Source organism: Mastigoproctus giganteus, chromosome 12 (genome assembly GCF_048544385.1).
Source record: "Mastigoproctus giganteus isolate SK-2022 chromosome 12, ASM4854438v1, whole genome shotgun sequence".
Lineage (NCBI taxonomy): Eukaryota > Metazoa > Arthropoda > Arachnida > Uropygi > Thelyphonidae > Mastigoproctus > Mastigoproctus giganteus.
The window spans coordinates 162,744,356-162,762,504 of record NC_143586.1 but is presented as its reverse complement, the minus strand read 5'-3'; the positions used below and the strand labels follow the sequence as shown (position 1 = coordinate 162,762,504).

Sequence of the window (18,149 nt, the reverse complement as noted above, 5' to 3'; positions counted from 1 at the left end):
TGATAAGTTATTTATGGTATTTTTTCCCTTCTACCTTCCATCAAAATGGAACTTTCATGAGCTATTATATAAACTAGTTAATGAGAAAATGAACAAGTGTTACTAAAATTTCATAAATCAAAACTTTATACATAGAATGAAAGCCTCAAATTGTGAGACCTGCTAATAAACAGGAAAAGAACCATATAATTAACCCTGCTATTTAATGTTGATTCTTGACTAGACTGGTGAGACTTTTGCTACTCCCTGGCACTGATGAGCAATTTGGCACTGATGAAGAAATAAATCCAAATGACATCAAATAAAGACTTCTCTGGTTCTTCTGAAGACTTCTCAGAGGAACCAGAGCCAAAAACTGATCTGCAAAAGTAACAGATTGAGATGCTATCACAGGACTGAGGTACATGGATGAAAATATGGTAGAGCTTAATATTTTTCTGACAGCTGACAAACTGATTGGGCTATATCCAAAGAAGGGTGAACAACTTGAATAGTAGTAGCAGACCTTCAAAGTAAGATGGTGACGACAAGTCAAGACATATATGTTCAGCAGATTCACAAGAGCCGCTGAAGGAAACCTTTAGAGGATTTAGAATAGCAGGCATGGGCATTGGCAATCCACCTAGATAAGCTCTTACAATTTCACATTCAGAAAAATCAGTAATGGAAGACTGATTAATAGCATTTGTTGAGTGAGGCTGTCTATCTTTAGTAATCTCACAGTTTAAAAATGTGAGGAACAAGTTTGGAACACTACATCATGCATCTTGAACAGGAGAATCACCTAGGGTTTTATAAGTGGGCCTTGTGTAAGAATGTGGCATAAAGAAAAGTGACATTTCAAAGTGACAAGTTCAAAAAGTGAGGGGAAAGAGGATATTCTGAAGCTTGAATAATTTCAGGATTGGTCAGTGATTTATTGTTGGGAGACTGATTAAAAAATTGTGGTGCTGAATGAGAGAGCCCTTCAACGGTAGAGGGAAAGGTAAAGTAGTGCATGAGGCAGATATGAGAATAAGAATTCTGGTGGGTAGAAATATAATGAGGTAGAAAGTTGAGGCAATGTTGACATACACAGGATTTACAGTGCACTGAACTACAGTAAAAAAAATTGTTGAAACAACACACATACACATGGTGAAATAGCAGATCTACAGTTTTCAGCACTGGTTCATAACCAATTCTTAGCACCTAGGATTACTAGTTATAACAATCTGCTGTTTGAGAAGGCTAGATAATAAAGAATTGCTACACTGTAGAGAACATTTCAGATAATGTTTTTGACAACTGATCTTGCAAAATTTGGAAATGTTTGCAGGAAGCAGTACTGACAGTGCCACAACATTCTCTGTGGGAATTCAGTTTAATGAAAAAGAACTTTAGATGATCTAAGTGGCTGATTACACCTCTGTTAGAAGTAACATTCGAAGTAATACTGGTATTTGATAAACAAAAATTAGCTGGGTAAGTAGAAGATTTGGAGATGAAGAGGTAGTCTCCACACTTCCAACAGCTATGGGCTCTTCTACATAGCTTGCAACTGGCAGGAATGCAGCTAAAACAGTAGAAGTGTGAACAGATGCTATAAAAAGTATTAATTTCACGTAGTCACAGATAATACAGATTAGTGGCTCCATTCATATGGAATGATGATATCCAAAGAAATAAAGATAAATACTATAAAAATAGATACCATGAGAGTAATTAACTAAAATTTGTCTTCCATTTATATTCAGTTGTTTAGTTACACAAAACTAGCCTATCAGTTAGGCAAGTTTTGTTTAAGCAAATAAATTGGTAAATAACAATGTACATGCATCAAGTTTCTGTGAAGAACAGCAGGCAAATAAAGCAGAAATTCCTCAAACGTTAAAAACTGCATATACTGATGCTTACTTAAGGATGTCATTTAACAGCAGACAAATATTTTCAAAACAACAGACTTTACAAAAAAAGACAAATGTGTTATATCTTCAAGGCTGTTGTAGAAAGGAATACTACCACAAAACAAATGGATCAAATTAATGCTACAATTAGGGTTATACTTGGCTAGATATGATTCTGCTACATGAATTCACATCCAAGCTACCCTAAAAACCTAAGAAATGAACTAAAGCAACACTTGCCATCAACAATACAAACACATCTCCCTGCTCAAGGAGATGCATCCTTGTAGCCACACCAAAGGAAGTGCCACTTCCACAATTAATGTTATTAAATAAAGGTGGAACCAACGAGTACCATTTCTTCAGCAGTAGATCTGCACTTTTAAACTTCAAAAGGATCCTATTTCAGTTGTTGATCTGTTCAGGCAAAGGTCAATGGATGTCCCCGACACCCAAAAAATAATGCATGCCATGGCCATACCATCTATAGTTTAAGTACATAAACATAAAAAACAAAATGTAAATCTAAACATTAATCTAGTCAATTGACATATTTAAACCAAATGCATATATTTCAAGGTTAATCTTGAAAACTAAATAATAATAAACAGAATTAATATATGTAAATAAATGAATATATTATAAAAGTTAAGGTAAACCAAACAACAGAATAAATTAAAATATAATGATCTTAGAAAGCACGGATTAATCATGAGCATTCAAACTAGAGGAAAGGGTTGGACAGATAATACATACAAATCAAGGGGTAGGGAGCAAAAAGAAAATGCAATGGACCATGACTGTATCACAAGTAACTTTACAATAAAGACAAATGTAGTTATGTCTCCAAGACTTGTAGAAAAAGGAACATTAAATATACTGTGAAACTAATGTGGCAGATTAATGCTACAATTAGAGTTATACTAGGCTTAGGTCTGATTCTACCATTTGAATACCAAGCTACCTTAACAAAAAAAAAAAAATGAAAATAAAAATCATAAAAAGAAGAAAGAAATTAAAGCAACATTCAACTCTTGGCAGTCTAAATGCTCAAAACTTTCTGCCCAAAGAGAGTATTCATTACTGATATTACTCTGAAGGAGTAGTACTTGTGGGTTTGGATTTCATTTACTGTGGAAGTGGAACACTTTCTTTGGTGGGTGTGAGGAAGCAACTCCTTGGGTGGGAAGTGGTGCATTTGCATTGTTGAGAAAGAGTATTGCTTTAGTTTCTTTCTTATTTTTACTTTGCTTATTAGAATAGCTTGGTATTCAGGTAGCAGCATAGTATCTACTCACATCCAACATTATAACCATAATTGTAACATTAATTTCCCATATTAGTTTTGTGGTATATTTACTTTTCCTTTTCTACAACACATCGAGAAACTGTCAAAAATGACCAACATTCCAGTTAACCTTCAACTTCGAGTAGCGACAAAATGGTCGTAAAAGTCATGAAAAAAGTGATCAATGATTAGCTATCTGATGAACTAGGAATATCCTTTGGATCATGCAAAGCTCTTTAAACTGAACATCTTGGTATGTGTAAAGCATCAGCAAAATTTGTTCCAAGATTGTTGAATAATACCCACAAAATTCACAATCTCACAGAATATTAAATCTAAGGTAGTGCATCCAGTTGACTTGGGTGACGAGTGCAACGTTGAGTCAGTTTCGTGTGATACGGGTAATGGGAAAACAAAATTCAGAGTAGCAATGTGTTATAAGGCCTAATGACTGTGACGAGTATACAGTCAGTTCTGCTATTATGTGCATTTTCGCAATGCGAATTTGCTCCAAAGCGACTGATATATTAGGGAACAATGCAGTACAACGCGATTTCGCATTGGCTCATGCGTGATTTCATCTGCGAGTAACACCAGGTGAATTAAAACTCGGCACCAAGCTAAATAGCAACCTGTGCAGCAATACATACAAGTTTACGAAGATTAAAACATGTCAAATGTGTGAGAGCTATATTTCCCATTTACTGTAGTTGTACTGGTCGAAGACACTTGTCATTTGTGTATTCACACGATAACACGTTTTCAGGAGCTCACAATTTTCTGTTCAAACCGAAATTTCGTGAGGCGGGATAGCATGAGTGGAGGAGCACATTTCTGGTCAATATCATAAAACAATTTGCAATTCCTGGTTTATTCGGCTTTTCTGTTATTGCAATCTAATTATAAATGGGTAGTAAACTATCTTACTGCATTTGCGATAATACTGATAGCTAGAATTCTGTGGGTTTTTACGTTATCATGGTGAAATGTGTTTCCTCTTCCACGAAATCTTCAATCATATAAAAAACATAAATAAATTTTCAGAATCTTCTCTTATTCCTATTTTTGAGCTTCGTAAACTTGTCTCACTTGTGCAATTTGTGCGCCCCGTATTCGTTGTTACTGATTGCTTATTCTTTTTTTTTATTGTTTTAAATTTTACAATCCAAAAAAAAAAAAAAAAAAAGAAGAAAATGTTAGTGAAGAAATATCCATCAAGCAAAACATTTTGTCAAGGTAAAATGCTATATTTACTGTAATATTTATTTATTTATTAGAAATTTAATACCTGTGTTAGCAATTTTATTGGGTTTCTAACTTTTTTTAGTGTTTTATTTACCAGACTGAACATTTTTTTTTTTTTTTTGAGTGCTCTGCCCCTATCCCTATTTTCCCCATAAGCCCTATTATTTTTAATGTGTGAAATACCATAATGCAAGGATTTTTAGGAACACATGTACTGCATTATAGCAGAACTGACTGTACTAAACAGCTATACAGAGAAATAGAATGGGTCAGCAAATCAGAATGTCTCATAATGGGGGATTTTAACTTTTCAGATGTTGACTGGAATTTGTGGGTTGGTCACACACTACCAAGACTTCTGAAGATTTCTTGAATGACTGTTTTCGAAAGCAGCATATTAGAGAGGCAACAAGAGGAAGCAATACTCTTGATCTGTTAATCAGCAGTGATTCTTCATGTATTAAGAATCTGCAGGTAAAAGACCCGCTGGGTGGCAGCAATCACAGTATACTAATGTGGAATTTAATTAAAGACATAACTGCTGTCAAGGGTAAAGGTTTTTGCTTTCATAAGTGTGACTACAGAGGTCTCAGACAGTTTTTAAATTATGTGCAATGGGACCAACTGATGATGTTACCAACAGCAAATTCTAAATTGGAAGTATTCAGCAAAGTAATCGAAGAAGCTACTAGGCTTTTCATATCAATGAAAAAATACTGTTCAAGGCTTAGACCTAAATGGAGGTCAGATGAACTATTGAAACGCATGGCAGAGATTGCTTGTTATTTGGTTTTTAGGAGCATTAGCAACTAAGGCCATATTGCTCCGGGGATATGCAGTGGTCATTCCCTGACCTTTCCGCATCCTCCGTATTTGGTGGTGACAGGCTCGAACCCCGGTCTAATCAAGAAGCGTGTACTACACACTTCTGCTGCTGCTCCTACCCACCTGGCTACAGAGGTGCCGCACACACATGGCAGAGAAGCAAAGTGCATGGGATGCATATAAATCATCAGGTGATTCAGAAGCCTATGGTAGATATAAATTAGTCTGTAATCAAGTCACGAAGGAGGTTATGTAAAATAAAACAGCAAAGACTTCTATGCTTATATTAACAGTAGAAAGAAGGGGTTGAATCACATTGGGCCAAGATGTCTAAGGGTTAACTGTTGACGTTTAACAACCTTTAATGAGGAGCTAAATGACTTTGTAGTAACTAAAAGGAAAGTGGAGGAGAAATTGCTGAGCTGAACATAAAAAGAGCACTTGGGGTGGATAAAATCTATCCAATTATATTAAGAGAGGCAGCAAAGGAGGTAAGCATCCTTGGATTCAAGGGAGGTGCCTACAGATTGGAGAAGTGCAAATATATTGCCAATTCATAAAGGGGGGGGGGGGTTCAAAAGGAGACATGAGTAATTACGGACCTGTTTTCTTAATGTGTGTTCCAGGGAAAATAATGGAATCAGTGGTAAAAGTAGTAATGCAGGACCATTTGGACGGGGATGAAATTATAATACAATCACAGTGGATTTGTCAAGGTGTGGTCTTGTCTAACCAATCTGATAAGTTACTATGATGCGGTGACCAAGGCACTGGATACAAAAAATAGTTTTGACATCATACAATTCGATTTCAGGAAGGCTTTTGATACTCACACATAAAAGACTGCTATACAAACTGAAGCAATGTGGCATTAAGGGCGAATTATTGCTAGGCCTCCGTAGCCGAGTGGGCAGGAACGGGAGTGCAGTAGCACATGCTCTTTGAGTAGACCAGGGTTCAAGCCCCTGACTGCTGAATACGGTCGATCTGCCAACCAGCACTGGACCAGCATGGCAGATTATGGTCCATTTCCCTCAGCATGAATTGTTGAGGAGGCTTCCATCCTGCAGTGGGTTGATAATGGCTGCACTTTACTTTTACTGCTATGGATAAAAGGATGATTGAGTGGAAGAAGACAGAGTGGTAATCAATGGATAGGATACTGCTCTATGTGGACTAATTTTATGGAATATAAATAATGGAATCAGTGGTTAAAGAAGCATTGCAGGATCATCTAGACAAGACTGCAGTAATAATTCAGATAGAGCATTGGTTGGTTTGTTAAGGGAAAGTCTTGTCTGACAAATTTGAATGGAGACATAGCCGAGTGGTCAGGAGCTAGAGTGCAGTAGCATGTGCTCTTTGAGTGGACTGGGGTTAAGCCCGTGACTGTTAAATACAATTAACATTTGTATTGACGATTTATTGTAAACTCCACTGATCTGGTGGTTGTGCTGGAGAATAAATAAGAATTTTTTTTTTACTATGATGTGGTTACAAAGAAACTGGATGCAAAAAATAATTTTGATATCATATACTTGGATTTGTTACGCATGGAAGACTACTGTACAAAATGGAGCGGTATGGTATTAAGGGCAAGTTGCTACAATGGATAAAAAGGGTGGGTGAGTGGGAGAAGACAGAGAGTGGTAATCGATGGATGCTGCTCTTCGTGGACTAATGTTTTTAGTGGAGTCCCTCAGGGTCTGGTGTTGGGCCCACTGTTGTTTTGCATATTTATCAATGATATTGATGAAGGATATCAGGCTTAATGTCCAAGTTTGCAAATGACACTTCTCTGCATATGTTTGCAGTTGAAGCATATGAAATGATACAAAGGTTGGCAGGTTGGCAATGAAAGTAATGCCAGTGTGCTACTGCAACAGGTTCTAGAAAAGTGCTACTTCAACAGAATCTAGAAAACTTGGGCAGAAGGGCTGAGAGGTGGCAAATGAAGTTTAACATTGACAAATGAAAGTACTGCATATGGGTAGAAATAACCCCAGAGAAACGTACCAACTGTGTGGTACTACACTTAGAGTGGTAGAAAATGAAAAAGACCTGGAAGTAATTTTGCAGTCAGATATGAAGTTTTCTGAGCTGTGCAGACAGGTTGCTAGAGCAGGTCATGGGGTATATTGTTAATGATATACAGGAACTTTGCTAGTAGGGAAAGGAGGTGATTATCCCTATGTATAAGGCAATGGTCAGGCCACACCTTAAGTACTGCCTACAGGACTGGAGGCTTCATTTTAGGAAGGATGTAGTTTTTTGAGCGAGTACAGAGAAGGGAAACAAGACTGGTGAGGGGGCGAAGTTGTCCTCTTAAAAAGAAAGGCTTAATTTCTGCAAATTGTAGCATCTGGAGACAATGCACCTGCAAGGTGATCTGATTGAGGTGTATAAGGTCTTGAATGGGTTGCGCAGGCTCAATTCTGATGGGATTCTTCCTCTTGCTAGGATTACGAACCCGAGGGGGTCAAGTTCAAATTCAGGAAAGCCAGTTGTAGAACAGATGTGTGGAATTTTGCCTTTAGCCAGCAGGTAGTTGATGAGGTGTGGCGGCATTGCATGCTATGTGACCATTTTCGGGAAAATTTGGGTCCTGCATAGTCATGTCTATACTCAGGGTGCAATTTATGCTGTGATACCCATACGCCATTTTCCTGTTTCATTGTAGTATTCATAGTGCTAACCTAATTATAAGAAATATAGGCTATGGTCCATACTGATGTCTAATACTTCCATAGTGTGATGTATTTTTTAATTTATACTGTAGTCCCTGTAGCTGATAAGCAATCCAGGGTACCATCAGTGGCAATAATATTGGAACTATGTCTAATGACAATTAGATTTAAATATTAAATTTTTAAATAGCGTAAATGAGGGTATAGATTCCTCTAGTATGGCTATATGTCTGCTCAAAGCCCCTGAGGAAGTAGCAGATGTATGGCCATGAGGGAGAATGTTAATTTTCACTAACTTTTGCTAATTTTCTCCAATTTCTCTAATTCTCCAACTTTCTCTAAAAGACTTTAATCTTCTTTAAATTTACATTAATTTTGTTATTTTTATACGTATCTATGTTATATATAAGGCTATCCATACCAGGGCTAGATTTATATATAACTATATATACATATATATATATATATAAACACACACACAACTCCAGGTTTTGTAACCCCTGATATATTTATTTATATATACAAAGGGTACTAGGAAAGTTTTGCAATACAGCTTTGTTTATTTAATTTTTTCAAAGTAATTTCCTCTACATTCAATACACCTCTCCATCCTCCGAAACCAATCTTTAAACCAATTCTGCCAAGTTTCACTAGGGAGTAAAGCACACTCGTTGTCCCAAGCCCGTAGAAGGTCCTCATCACTGGAAAACCGCCTCCCTTTTAGCTTCATTTTCACATGCGGGAACAGTGCAAAGTCGCAGGGAGCAAGGTCTGGACTGTAGGGAGGGTGCTCGAGAAGTTTCAGTCCTGTCGTGGTCAAATATTCGGTGCAGGCTTTGGCGCGGTGAGCTGGAGCATTTTCGTGATGGAGGTACCAGGTGTCCATTCTTGACTTTGGCTGCAGGTTCTTCATAGATCCAATGACTTTAGGCAGGCATTGTTCAGTATACCAGTTAGCTGTGACTGTCTTCTGTGTTTCCAAAATGACATGTTCCACAATTCCACTCGATTTGAAAAATACAGCTATCATTTTCTTCTTTACAGATCGGGATTTTCTGACAATTACGGGTGTGTCATCATCATCAAAGACCCAAACTTTGTTTTGAGCCTTGGTCGGCAGATTGTAATAGTACAGCCAAGTCTCGTCACCTGTCACGATGTTGTTCACATACTGAGATTGTCCCTTATCAAACTTTTTTAACATCTCCCGGCACCAAGTCACATGTCGTGTCATCTGCTCTTCAGTCAGTTGATGCGGCACCCAGAGAGAACAAAGTTTCTTCACGTGCAAATGATCTTGCAGAATCGAACGAATTGCTGGTGCATTTAGGCCCAAAGTATCCTCTATCTGTTGGTAGGTCACTCGCCTGTTTTCGTCAAGCATTTTCCTCACAGCAGTAACGTTTTCCTCCGTAACTGACGTTCGTGGCCTTCCCGGCCTCTCAGAATCCTCTAGAGTGAAATTTCCCCTTTGGAATTCTCTATACCACCTGAATATCATTGTACGATGTGGACAATCATCATCTAGTGCAAGAGTCATTTCTTCTAAGCACTGGTCTATGGTTAAATCACGCACAAAATTATACCGCAAAACTGTCCTTATCTCATTTCGTGACCACGATGCCATCGCAAGCACTTTACACTCTCACTACTAATGAATAACTGAGCCCATCGACTTGGCGCGGCGGCTACTATGCACGTATGAACATGTCTCAACATGCACCAACAAGCAGCTTCCTGTGATTCATTGTTGCGTCATATTGCAAAACTTTCCTAGTACCAGATATTTATTTAAAGTATACCCAGTAAAATAAAATAAAATAAAATAAAATATTTCCAGAAGCTTTCGGAACTCGTGTCCCTTTCTCAACTGACAGAATTTTTGAATACATTACAAGCAAAGTGTGGCACGTTACTCATTCGTGAGTAACGTGCTCATTCATTTCCTAGTACCCTTTGTATATATATATATATATATCAATGCCGCTTTTATACCTCTTTAATTAGTCATCATTGCTAAAAAAATAATAAAATAAAATAAAAATTACTGTAGTGGACTCACCCGTATCCTTCTCATGGCTGCCACAATTTCTACACGGCTGCTGGGCCTCGGAACATCTAGTGTTCCAATGTACTGAAACGTGAAGTACGAGTTGAAACTTTATGATGTTAAAACAGCATTTTAGAACAATTTTGATATATTAAATATCACAGTTTGAAAAACACATATAATTTTATTATGATATCTATTCTTGGCATTTAGCCAATTTCATTATTTTAGAGCAACAGAGCATTAGTTACACAAACTGATAAGGCAATTTTGGATAATGAAGGTGATGGCAGAAATTAAAATATGCTATTGCATATTTCACAGGATGCTAGAATGGCTACCCATAAAACACGACAATATTGTGTAAAATAAATATACTACACTATTGACCGCAGGGGCTCACATCTGGTGAGTATGGGCTTGGCACACCCAGGGTCCTGAGCTGGATATCATCATTCTTCTCTTTCTTGGTGATTCCCTTCTACTCTCTCTCTCTCTCTCTCTCTCTCAGGGTGACTCAAATTTTTTTTTGGCTGGTGCAGCATAAGCCTCAGGCTTCCTTGCACCATATGGCTCCTAATAATAATAATTAAGGACATATTAATTTATAAAACCTTAATTAAAAGTCATATATATATATATAAAGGTATGACAAAAGATGTCCTCAGTTCTTTCAAACTGAATTACAGTATTTTGTAGAGTAGTAAGTAGACAGAGGTATGTTGGGAAAAGAAAACAGTTGTAACAAAAACATAAAATTCTGATAACTGATGCTCTGTTGTTCATTAATTTTATATGCAGTAGGGCAGTGATTATCTGAACAGACAGCGGTATGGGATGAGATGAAGAGGAAAATTCTTCTTCCTTCATTATATTCCACTAACTTGAGAACATTTAAATTGTGCCTTTTAATAATTTTGGTTACATTGATTTTAATCATATTGAAATACTAAAAACTCATAAACATTCACCTTAATATATATTTATCAAGTGTAATTTCTGTCCTAAACTGAATGTAATAAGTAATTATTGAAGGATTTTAATGTCCCATAAAAGGTTATTAGATTTAAAAATTAACCTTTCCAACGTATAACTTGTCATCCTTGACAGATTATGATGATACTAACAATGAATATGTGAATGTAAAAGTTAGAAGGATAAACTTACAAGTGAAAATGTTTGATAAAAAGCAAGACTTGCTCACCCACTTAAGTTGCTGCCTATTAAATGCAATAGCCTTAATGCTCACCAATATAAATTACTCTTGTATTGTGAGTTCACATAACTTACGAATAAATGGAAGAAAACTACTAAGAGCTAAATTTTTCATTTATTATAAGATGGAATACTGCTATGGCAACATTCATAGCTTGTACAAAGCTATGTACGTTAACCTGAGGGATAAGAAAGCTATGTACATTATTCAAAGCTATGCACGTTAACCTGAGGGATAAGAAATCACTTGCTGAGTGATTTCTGATCCCTCGGCTAAGATTTCTTTACTTATGTAATACTAGAAGGAAAGGGAAGGGAAGAATTACATTGGTTCACCACATATGAATGGTATAACTGTTGATGATTCTGCTCACGTTGCTGACAAACAATATATGTTTTACATCTGCATTCACACATGAGGAATTATTTTGGGAAGGGGATGCCAGAAGCGTATCAAATTGTAATGGGAATGAAAATGTTTTTGTGAGAATTGAGAGGAAAGTGGAAGAGAAATTGTTGAAGCTAACTTAAAAAAAAGGCACCTGGAGTGGATGGGATCTATCCAATTATATTAAGGGAGGCAACAAAAGAAGTAAACAAATCTTTCGCCATAATCATGAGAGCATCCTTGGATTCAAGGAAGATCCCTGTGGACTGTAGATGTACAAATATATCTCCAATTCACAAAAGGGGGGGAGGGGGCAAAAGGGTGATGTGAGTAATTACAGACGTGTTGGCTTGACTTCTGTTCTGGAGAAAATAAGTTACTGGTTAAAGAAGTAATTCAGTATAACCTAGATAGAAATAGTTATACTGCAGTCATTGCATGGATTTGTTAAAAAGCCATCTTCTCTGACCAGTCTGAATGGATATTATAATGCAGTCACAAAGTAACTGGACAAAAACATAATTTTGACATCACATACTTAGATTTTAGAAAAGCCTTTGATACTGTTGCACATAAGAGACTGAAGTAAAAACAAGAGCAGTGTGCCATTAAGGGCAAATTATTGCTATGAATAAAGGGATGGCTGAGTGCAAGAAGACAATGTTGTTATCAATGGACACTGCTCTATTTGGACAAGTGTTATTATTGGAGATCCCCGCAGTTCAGTGCTGGGCCCATTGTTTTCTGTATTTATTAATGATACTGATGAAGGCATATCATGTTCACTGTCCAAGTTTGCATATGATATGATAGTCGGCAGGGTAATTAATGACAATAATCATTGTATGCTGCTGCTGGATGCAATGATTATTGTCAATGAACAAGATCGAGAAAAATTAGGCAGATGGGCTAAGAAGTGGCAATTGAAGTTTAACATTGACAAATGTAAGGTACTGCTTATGGGTTGTAATCCCAGCTTAAAGTACCTACTTGGCGGTACCACACACAGGGTAGTGAAGAATGAAAACGATCTGGGGGTGACTGTGCAGTCAGATATAAAGTTTTCTGAACAGTGCAGACAGGTAGCCAGGATAGCTCATCAGGATTTTGATAATGATATACAGGAATTTCTTTCAGAAGGGATAAGGAGATGATTATCCGATTGTATTGGCAATGGTTAGGCAACATCTGGAATACTGCATACAGGAAACATTTCCTGAAGGTTGTGCTCTGTTGGAATGGGTGCTGAAAAGAGCAACAAAAGGGTGCTCTTACCAGGAAATGTTCCAGTTCTGCAAATTGCAGCATCTGGAAGCTAGGCAGCTGCACGAAGATCTGACTGAGATATTTAAGGCTTTGAACGAGCTCAATGCTGATGAAATCCTTCCTCTTACCCAGACTACACGAAGGGTGTAAATTCAACAAGGGAGGATGGTTGCAGGAGTTTTCCTTCAGCCATAGTTGACTGTTGGAAGATGTAAGTTTGTTGGGAAGAAACTTCCATCTGGTGTTGCAGAAGTGGGTAGTTTTAAGAAATTAGCATTAGTTAAGGCATACATGCAAGAAAGCAAACTTATACAGCATCAGCCAAAAAAAAATAAATAAATAAAAAACCTTCCCATTTCACCCATCCGGTCACTCCAAATGTTTGTCTAGTTCAGCCTTAAATTTATTTAAGCTATCAACTTCCACAACAGATGGAAGTCTATTCCAGCAATCAACTACCCGCTGACTAAAGGCAAACTTCTGCACATCTATTCTACAACTGTCTTTCCTCAATTTGAATCTATTCCCCCTCAGGTTCTTAATCTGAGCAAGCAGAAGTATCCCATCAGTATTGAGCCTACTCAAACCATTCAGGGCCTTATACACCTCAATCAGATCACCTCACAGGTGCCTAGTCTCCAGATGCTGCAATTTGCAGAACTTAAGCCTTTCATCATAAGTGCACCCCTTTGTTCCTCATTTGAGGAGCTAGACAAACTTTTATAGAGAGATGGACAGGTGATATGCAAAGTGTTTTTTTTTGGCTGATGCTGCTTAAGCTTACTTTCTTGCATTGCTTGCTACTACTAATACTAACATAACCTATTGTCCTAATCTAGTACTATATGTCATCTGCACAGACACCATCTAATTCAACTAAAATAAAAACCAACAAAATTTCAACACTACATCAAGTAGTAAATGAGATACACAGCTGTGAACTATAAAAAATTTTCGAATTATCTGGCATTTCTATTTGATATTGTCATTTTTTATGAATCTTTCATAATATGCATCTCAATTTCACTAAAGTTACCCATTGGCATTATAATGCCTTAAGTCAATGATCAAAAAAACACTTGTAAAGGGGATGCAAATTGTAAGGTAAATTAACCAAATTAGCTCATTCAAATTCAGTGCCTGTGTGCATTCATTCATTACTTAATAATACAAATCACACATAATAATAAAATTCACTAATCAATATATTTTACCTTTGCATGAAATGTAATTCCATGTTGAAATGCTTCTTCACTATGTAAAGGAATTCGGCTATCATATGCATCGTCATTTACTAAATTGTACTGTTTCTTTGATGGCATATTCACGGCACTATTACGCCAGCATTTTTTTTATCCGTTAATTAAAGAACGCACAGCACGCCTGATGAAAATTTGTTTATCAGGCATGATTTTATATATATGAATATATATAAACTTTCACGACGACAATGCTTAAATCATCGGAGTTCTCAAAAAAATTCTAAGAAAGCCGCTTTATAATTCTAGCCGAACGGCAAGAATTCCGTCGGCATTATTAATTAAACTGAACGTGGGGTACCATGTCACATCACAGTTCGTTTTCACTGAAGCATTGTGCCTGGGGCCATTCTAACATTAAGCCTAAATCGGTAATGAAGGTCTAAACTGGGTCAGTCCAGTTTCTTTTCCTTCGTGAAATGGCGTAAGTAATGTAATAATGTAAGCCAAAAATCATAACTGATACACTCAATGATGAACATTTTTATTCCACACATTTTCACCGGTATGTCATTCAATACTAATACAACTTATGTAATCCAGTGCGTCTTGTACTGTTTTTCACCAGCAGCTATTAAAACAAAGATTTTTATGACTTACTACTCTTGCATTGTTTGAAGTCTTGATTTGGCTCCAGCACCATTTAGGAACTTTCCACTATGAGTATAGTTTTTATTCCACAAACGCATAACTTCTAGATATACACTTACGTTATAAACGTACGCATATAAGCATATCAAAGTATTTTGGACAGGAACATCAATTAATTATACAATCACGAATAATTGTATATGTCATTTTTCAAATTCAATACGATCTTAAAACGTGTAGAAACCAAACATACTAAGGTGCTGACAGGATGGCTCCCCTCCCCACCAAAGTTTTATTTCCATCTCAGTAATAATTTCGTAGAAATACCAGAGACTTTCGATGCTAAGATAAAATGATAAAATTTACATTCTAAAAACAATTCAATACGTTCATTAGCAGAGTAGTGGTGTAAGAAGAACTGCGCTGAAGCGCACTCGTTGCTGGTTTTAAACCAAATGTAAAAAATAACAAAAATAAATAATAATAATTAATTATATTACTCCCATTTAATTAATTACGTGTGAGTAAAACTCTGAAATCACGTGAGTAGTGTAAATGACTTTCACTGTGTAAAAAAATTACATAAAGTAATTTATATATTCCCATGCAATTGAAAGACAGCACTTAATGATTGGGGAGTTTCTGATATCCTTTATGAATCCTATCGTCCAATTTAACCAGAAAACAACCCTGCAAAGGTTACGTTTACAGATTCACTAAGAAATCCAGAAACTTCCCCAATTATTAAATATCTCTATGGAGCGGGAGTTATTCAATCAATATTCATGGCCTGGTGACATGAATAGTATCCCTATCAGATCACTAGGCCAAGAATATGTTAATACTTTTTCACAGTAAAGTTCACTTAGCCACCTGATTTAATTAGTATTATTCACATTTAATTGATTCATCATGAACACCGTTATGTCCTTCTTTCAACAGTTTATTATAATTTAAAGAGAATGAAAAAGTACAAGCTGACTATAGGACTTTGGTACAGAGTGCGGTATCATAGATGTTGCAAACGTTCCTCGTTTCCACAAAAAGTGCATTGTTCATTTCTAACTGAGCACATTGATTGTAGTAACAATAAAGTTGGCAGCGTTGGTGAATAAAAATATTCTGACAAAAAATATATAAATTTATTTCCCTTGCATCATCTTTTACAATACAGTGAATCGTCAATAGTAGATTTTCAATTTGAGAGTTGCAAGACGGAATCATTCCCATAATTTGGAAACATTAAGGAAGTAAGTAAGCAGACCATTAGCCATAATTATGAGGGCGTCCTTGGACTCAGGGGACGTCCTCTGCAAATGTATCCCCAAGTCACAAAGAGAGATCAAAGGGTGACACGAGTAATTACAGACCAGTTAGTTTAACTTCGGTTCCGGGGGAAAATAATGGAAACACTGGTTAAAGAAGCATTAGCATTAGTTGAGGCATATGATGCAAGAAAGCAAGCTTACACAGCATCAGCCAAAAAAAAAAAAAAAACCTTCCCATTTCACCTATAAAGATTTTTATTCCACACATTTTCCCCGCTATGTCATTCAATACTAATACAACTTATGTAATCCAGTGCGTCTTGTACTCCAAACGTTTGTCTAGTTCAGCCTTAAATTTATTTAAGCTATGAACTTCCACAACAACAACAGAAGGAAGTTTGTTGCAGCAATCAACTGCCCGTTGGCTAAAGGCAAACTTCAGCACATCTATTCTACAACTGTCTTTCCTCAATTTGAATCTATGCCCCCTTAGGTTCTTAGTTCTTCTGAGCAAGCGGAAGTTTGAGCTTGCTCAATCCATTCAAGGCTTTATACACCTCAATTAGATCACCTCACAGATGCTTAGTTTCCAGAAGCTGCAATTTTCAGAACTTAAGCCTTTCTTGGTAACACCAACCTATTGTTTCAATCACCAATCTCGTTTCCCTCCTTTATACTTGTTCCAGCAGCTCTACATCCTTCCCAAATGAAGCCCCCAGATCTGTATACAGTACTTAAGGTGTGGCCTGACCATTGCCTTATACAAGGGGACAACCACACCCTTATCCCTGCTAGCAAAATTCCAGTATATCATTGACAAAACTCCATGATCTGCTCTGGCAGGCCGTCTGCACGGCTCAGAAAACTTCATATTTGCCTGCACAATTAACCGCAGGTATTTTTCATTCCCCACCTCCCTGAGTGTAGTAACCCAAGAGAAACGTACCACAGAGTTGGTACGTTTCTCTTGGGTTACTCTTTAACATTGACAAATGCAATACTTTGCATTAACATTGACAAATCACTAATAAATGACCCATCTACCTAACTTTCCTAGATCTTGTTGCAGTAGCATACTGACTTTAGTGTCATTAACAACCCTGCCAACCTTTATATTATCTGCAATCTTCGACATTAAGTTATATACTTAATGTCGAAGGTGATATCTTTATTGTATACAAAATAAGAAAAAGAAATCTTTATTGTATACAAAATGCATATGCCGTACACAATACCCTTCACGGCTACAAGCCAGGGGTTTACAGTAAAGGTTAACACAAGGTAAAAGTCTAATATAAAGGTTTCAAAGGCTAATACACTGCAATAAACAAGAATGAGATAGGAGAAAAAATAATCTTATTACTAATTATACAAGTGTAATGAAATGAAAGCAAATGGAAAATTTACATATGAACGTAAATACACAACAGCATGTTATCATGCTAATTTATCCTCCAGGGAGCAGTCCTCTTACAGTGTTGGAGTCATCTGAGCAGGCACAGAAAGTTGGAGCAATGTAGTGAGGGATCCATGGGAGTGATGGACAGGTCCTTGGGAGCAGGTTCTAATGCCCTGTGACATGGTCCTGAGAAGGAAGTCGCTGGAGTAAGTTCTGCCTGTATTTTTTATCCAATGCGAACTTGTAGAGGTCGCCATCCAAGGAGTATACGTACTGCAGCATTTGCACGGGTATGAAGCGATCGGATAACTTTAACCGGTTTGGGGTGGCCTGGAGGACTGGATTGGCCCGAAGGCTTGGGACCGGGATCCTCCAACCGCAGTTGGCCCAGAAGTCTGGGTGCGAAATAATGCCAACCAACATTTTTACAGAAAAGACGAGTCTTCTCTCATGGATAATGGCAGGACGACGTCTGATGTTTAGAGATGCTGCCATCTGGGTGGTCCTTCGTGCAGGGGGAAGTCGGAATTTCCATATGGCCCACTTCAATAGCCAAAATTCGCCCGCAAAAATCCGTCTTAGATGCGTTGCGGCAGTTGAGGTCCAGACTTCTGCTCCATAAAGAATGACCGGATAGACACACGTCTTAATATACCTGCACCCAACGGCCTGGTCATGGACATGCATAAGTTGTTGCTTAAGCATCCACCGGAGTCGACAGAATTTTTTTTGCAGGTGGTCTATGTGTGGTATAAAGGAGAGCTTCTCGTCAAAAATAACGC

General features: G+C 37.2%; 1 protein-coding gene across 1 annotated transcript in view; it reads right to left on the bottom strand.

The window, feature by feature from the left end:
* Positions 1-15,081, bottom strand: part of LOC150077556 (uncharacterized) — a 212,398-nt gene extending 197,317 nt beyond the window's left edge. The window contains exons 1-2 of the mRNA XM_090386892.1: positions 14,065-15,081; positions 9,994-10,065 (exon numbers count right to left, since the gene is read on the bottom strand). Of these exons, the coding sequence (XP_090243018.1) occupies positions 9,994-10,065; positions 14,065-14,172 (180 nt within the window). The 5' untranslated portion in view covers positions 14,173-15,081. The remainder of the gene's footprint in view (positions 1-9,993; positions 10,066-14,064) is intronic.
* Positions 15,082-18,149: the final 3,068 nt, after the last annotated feature.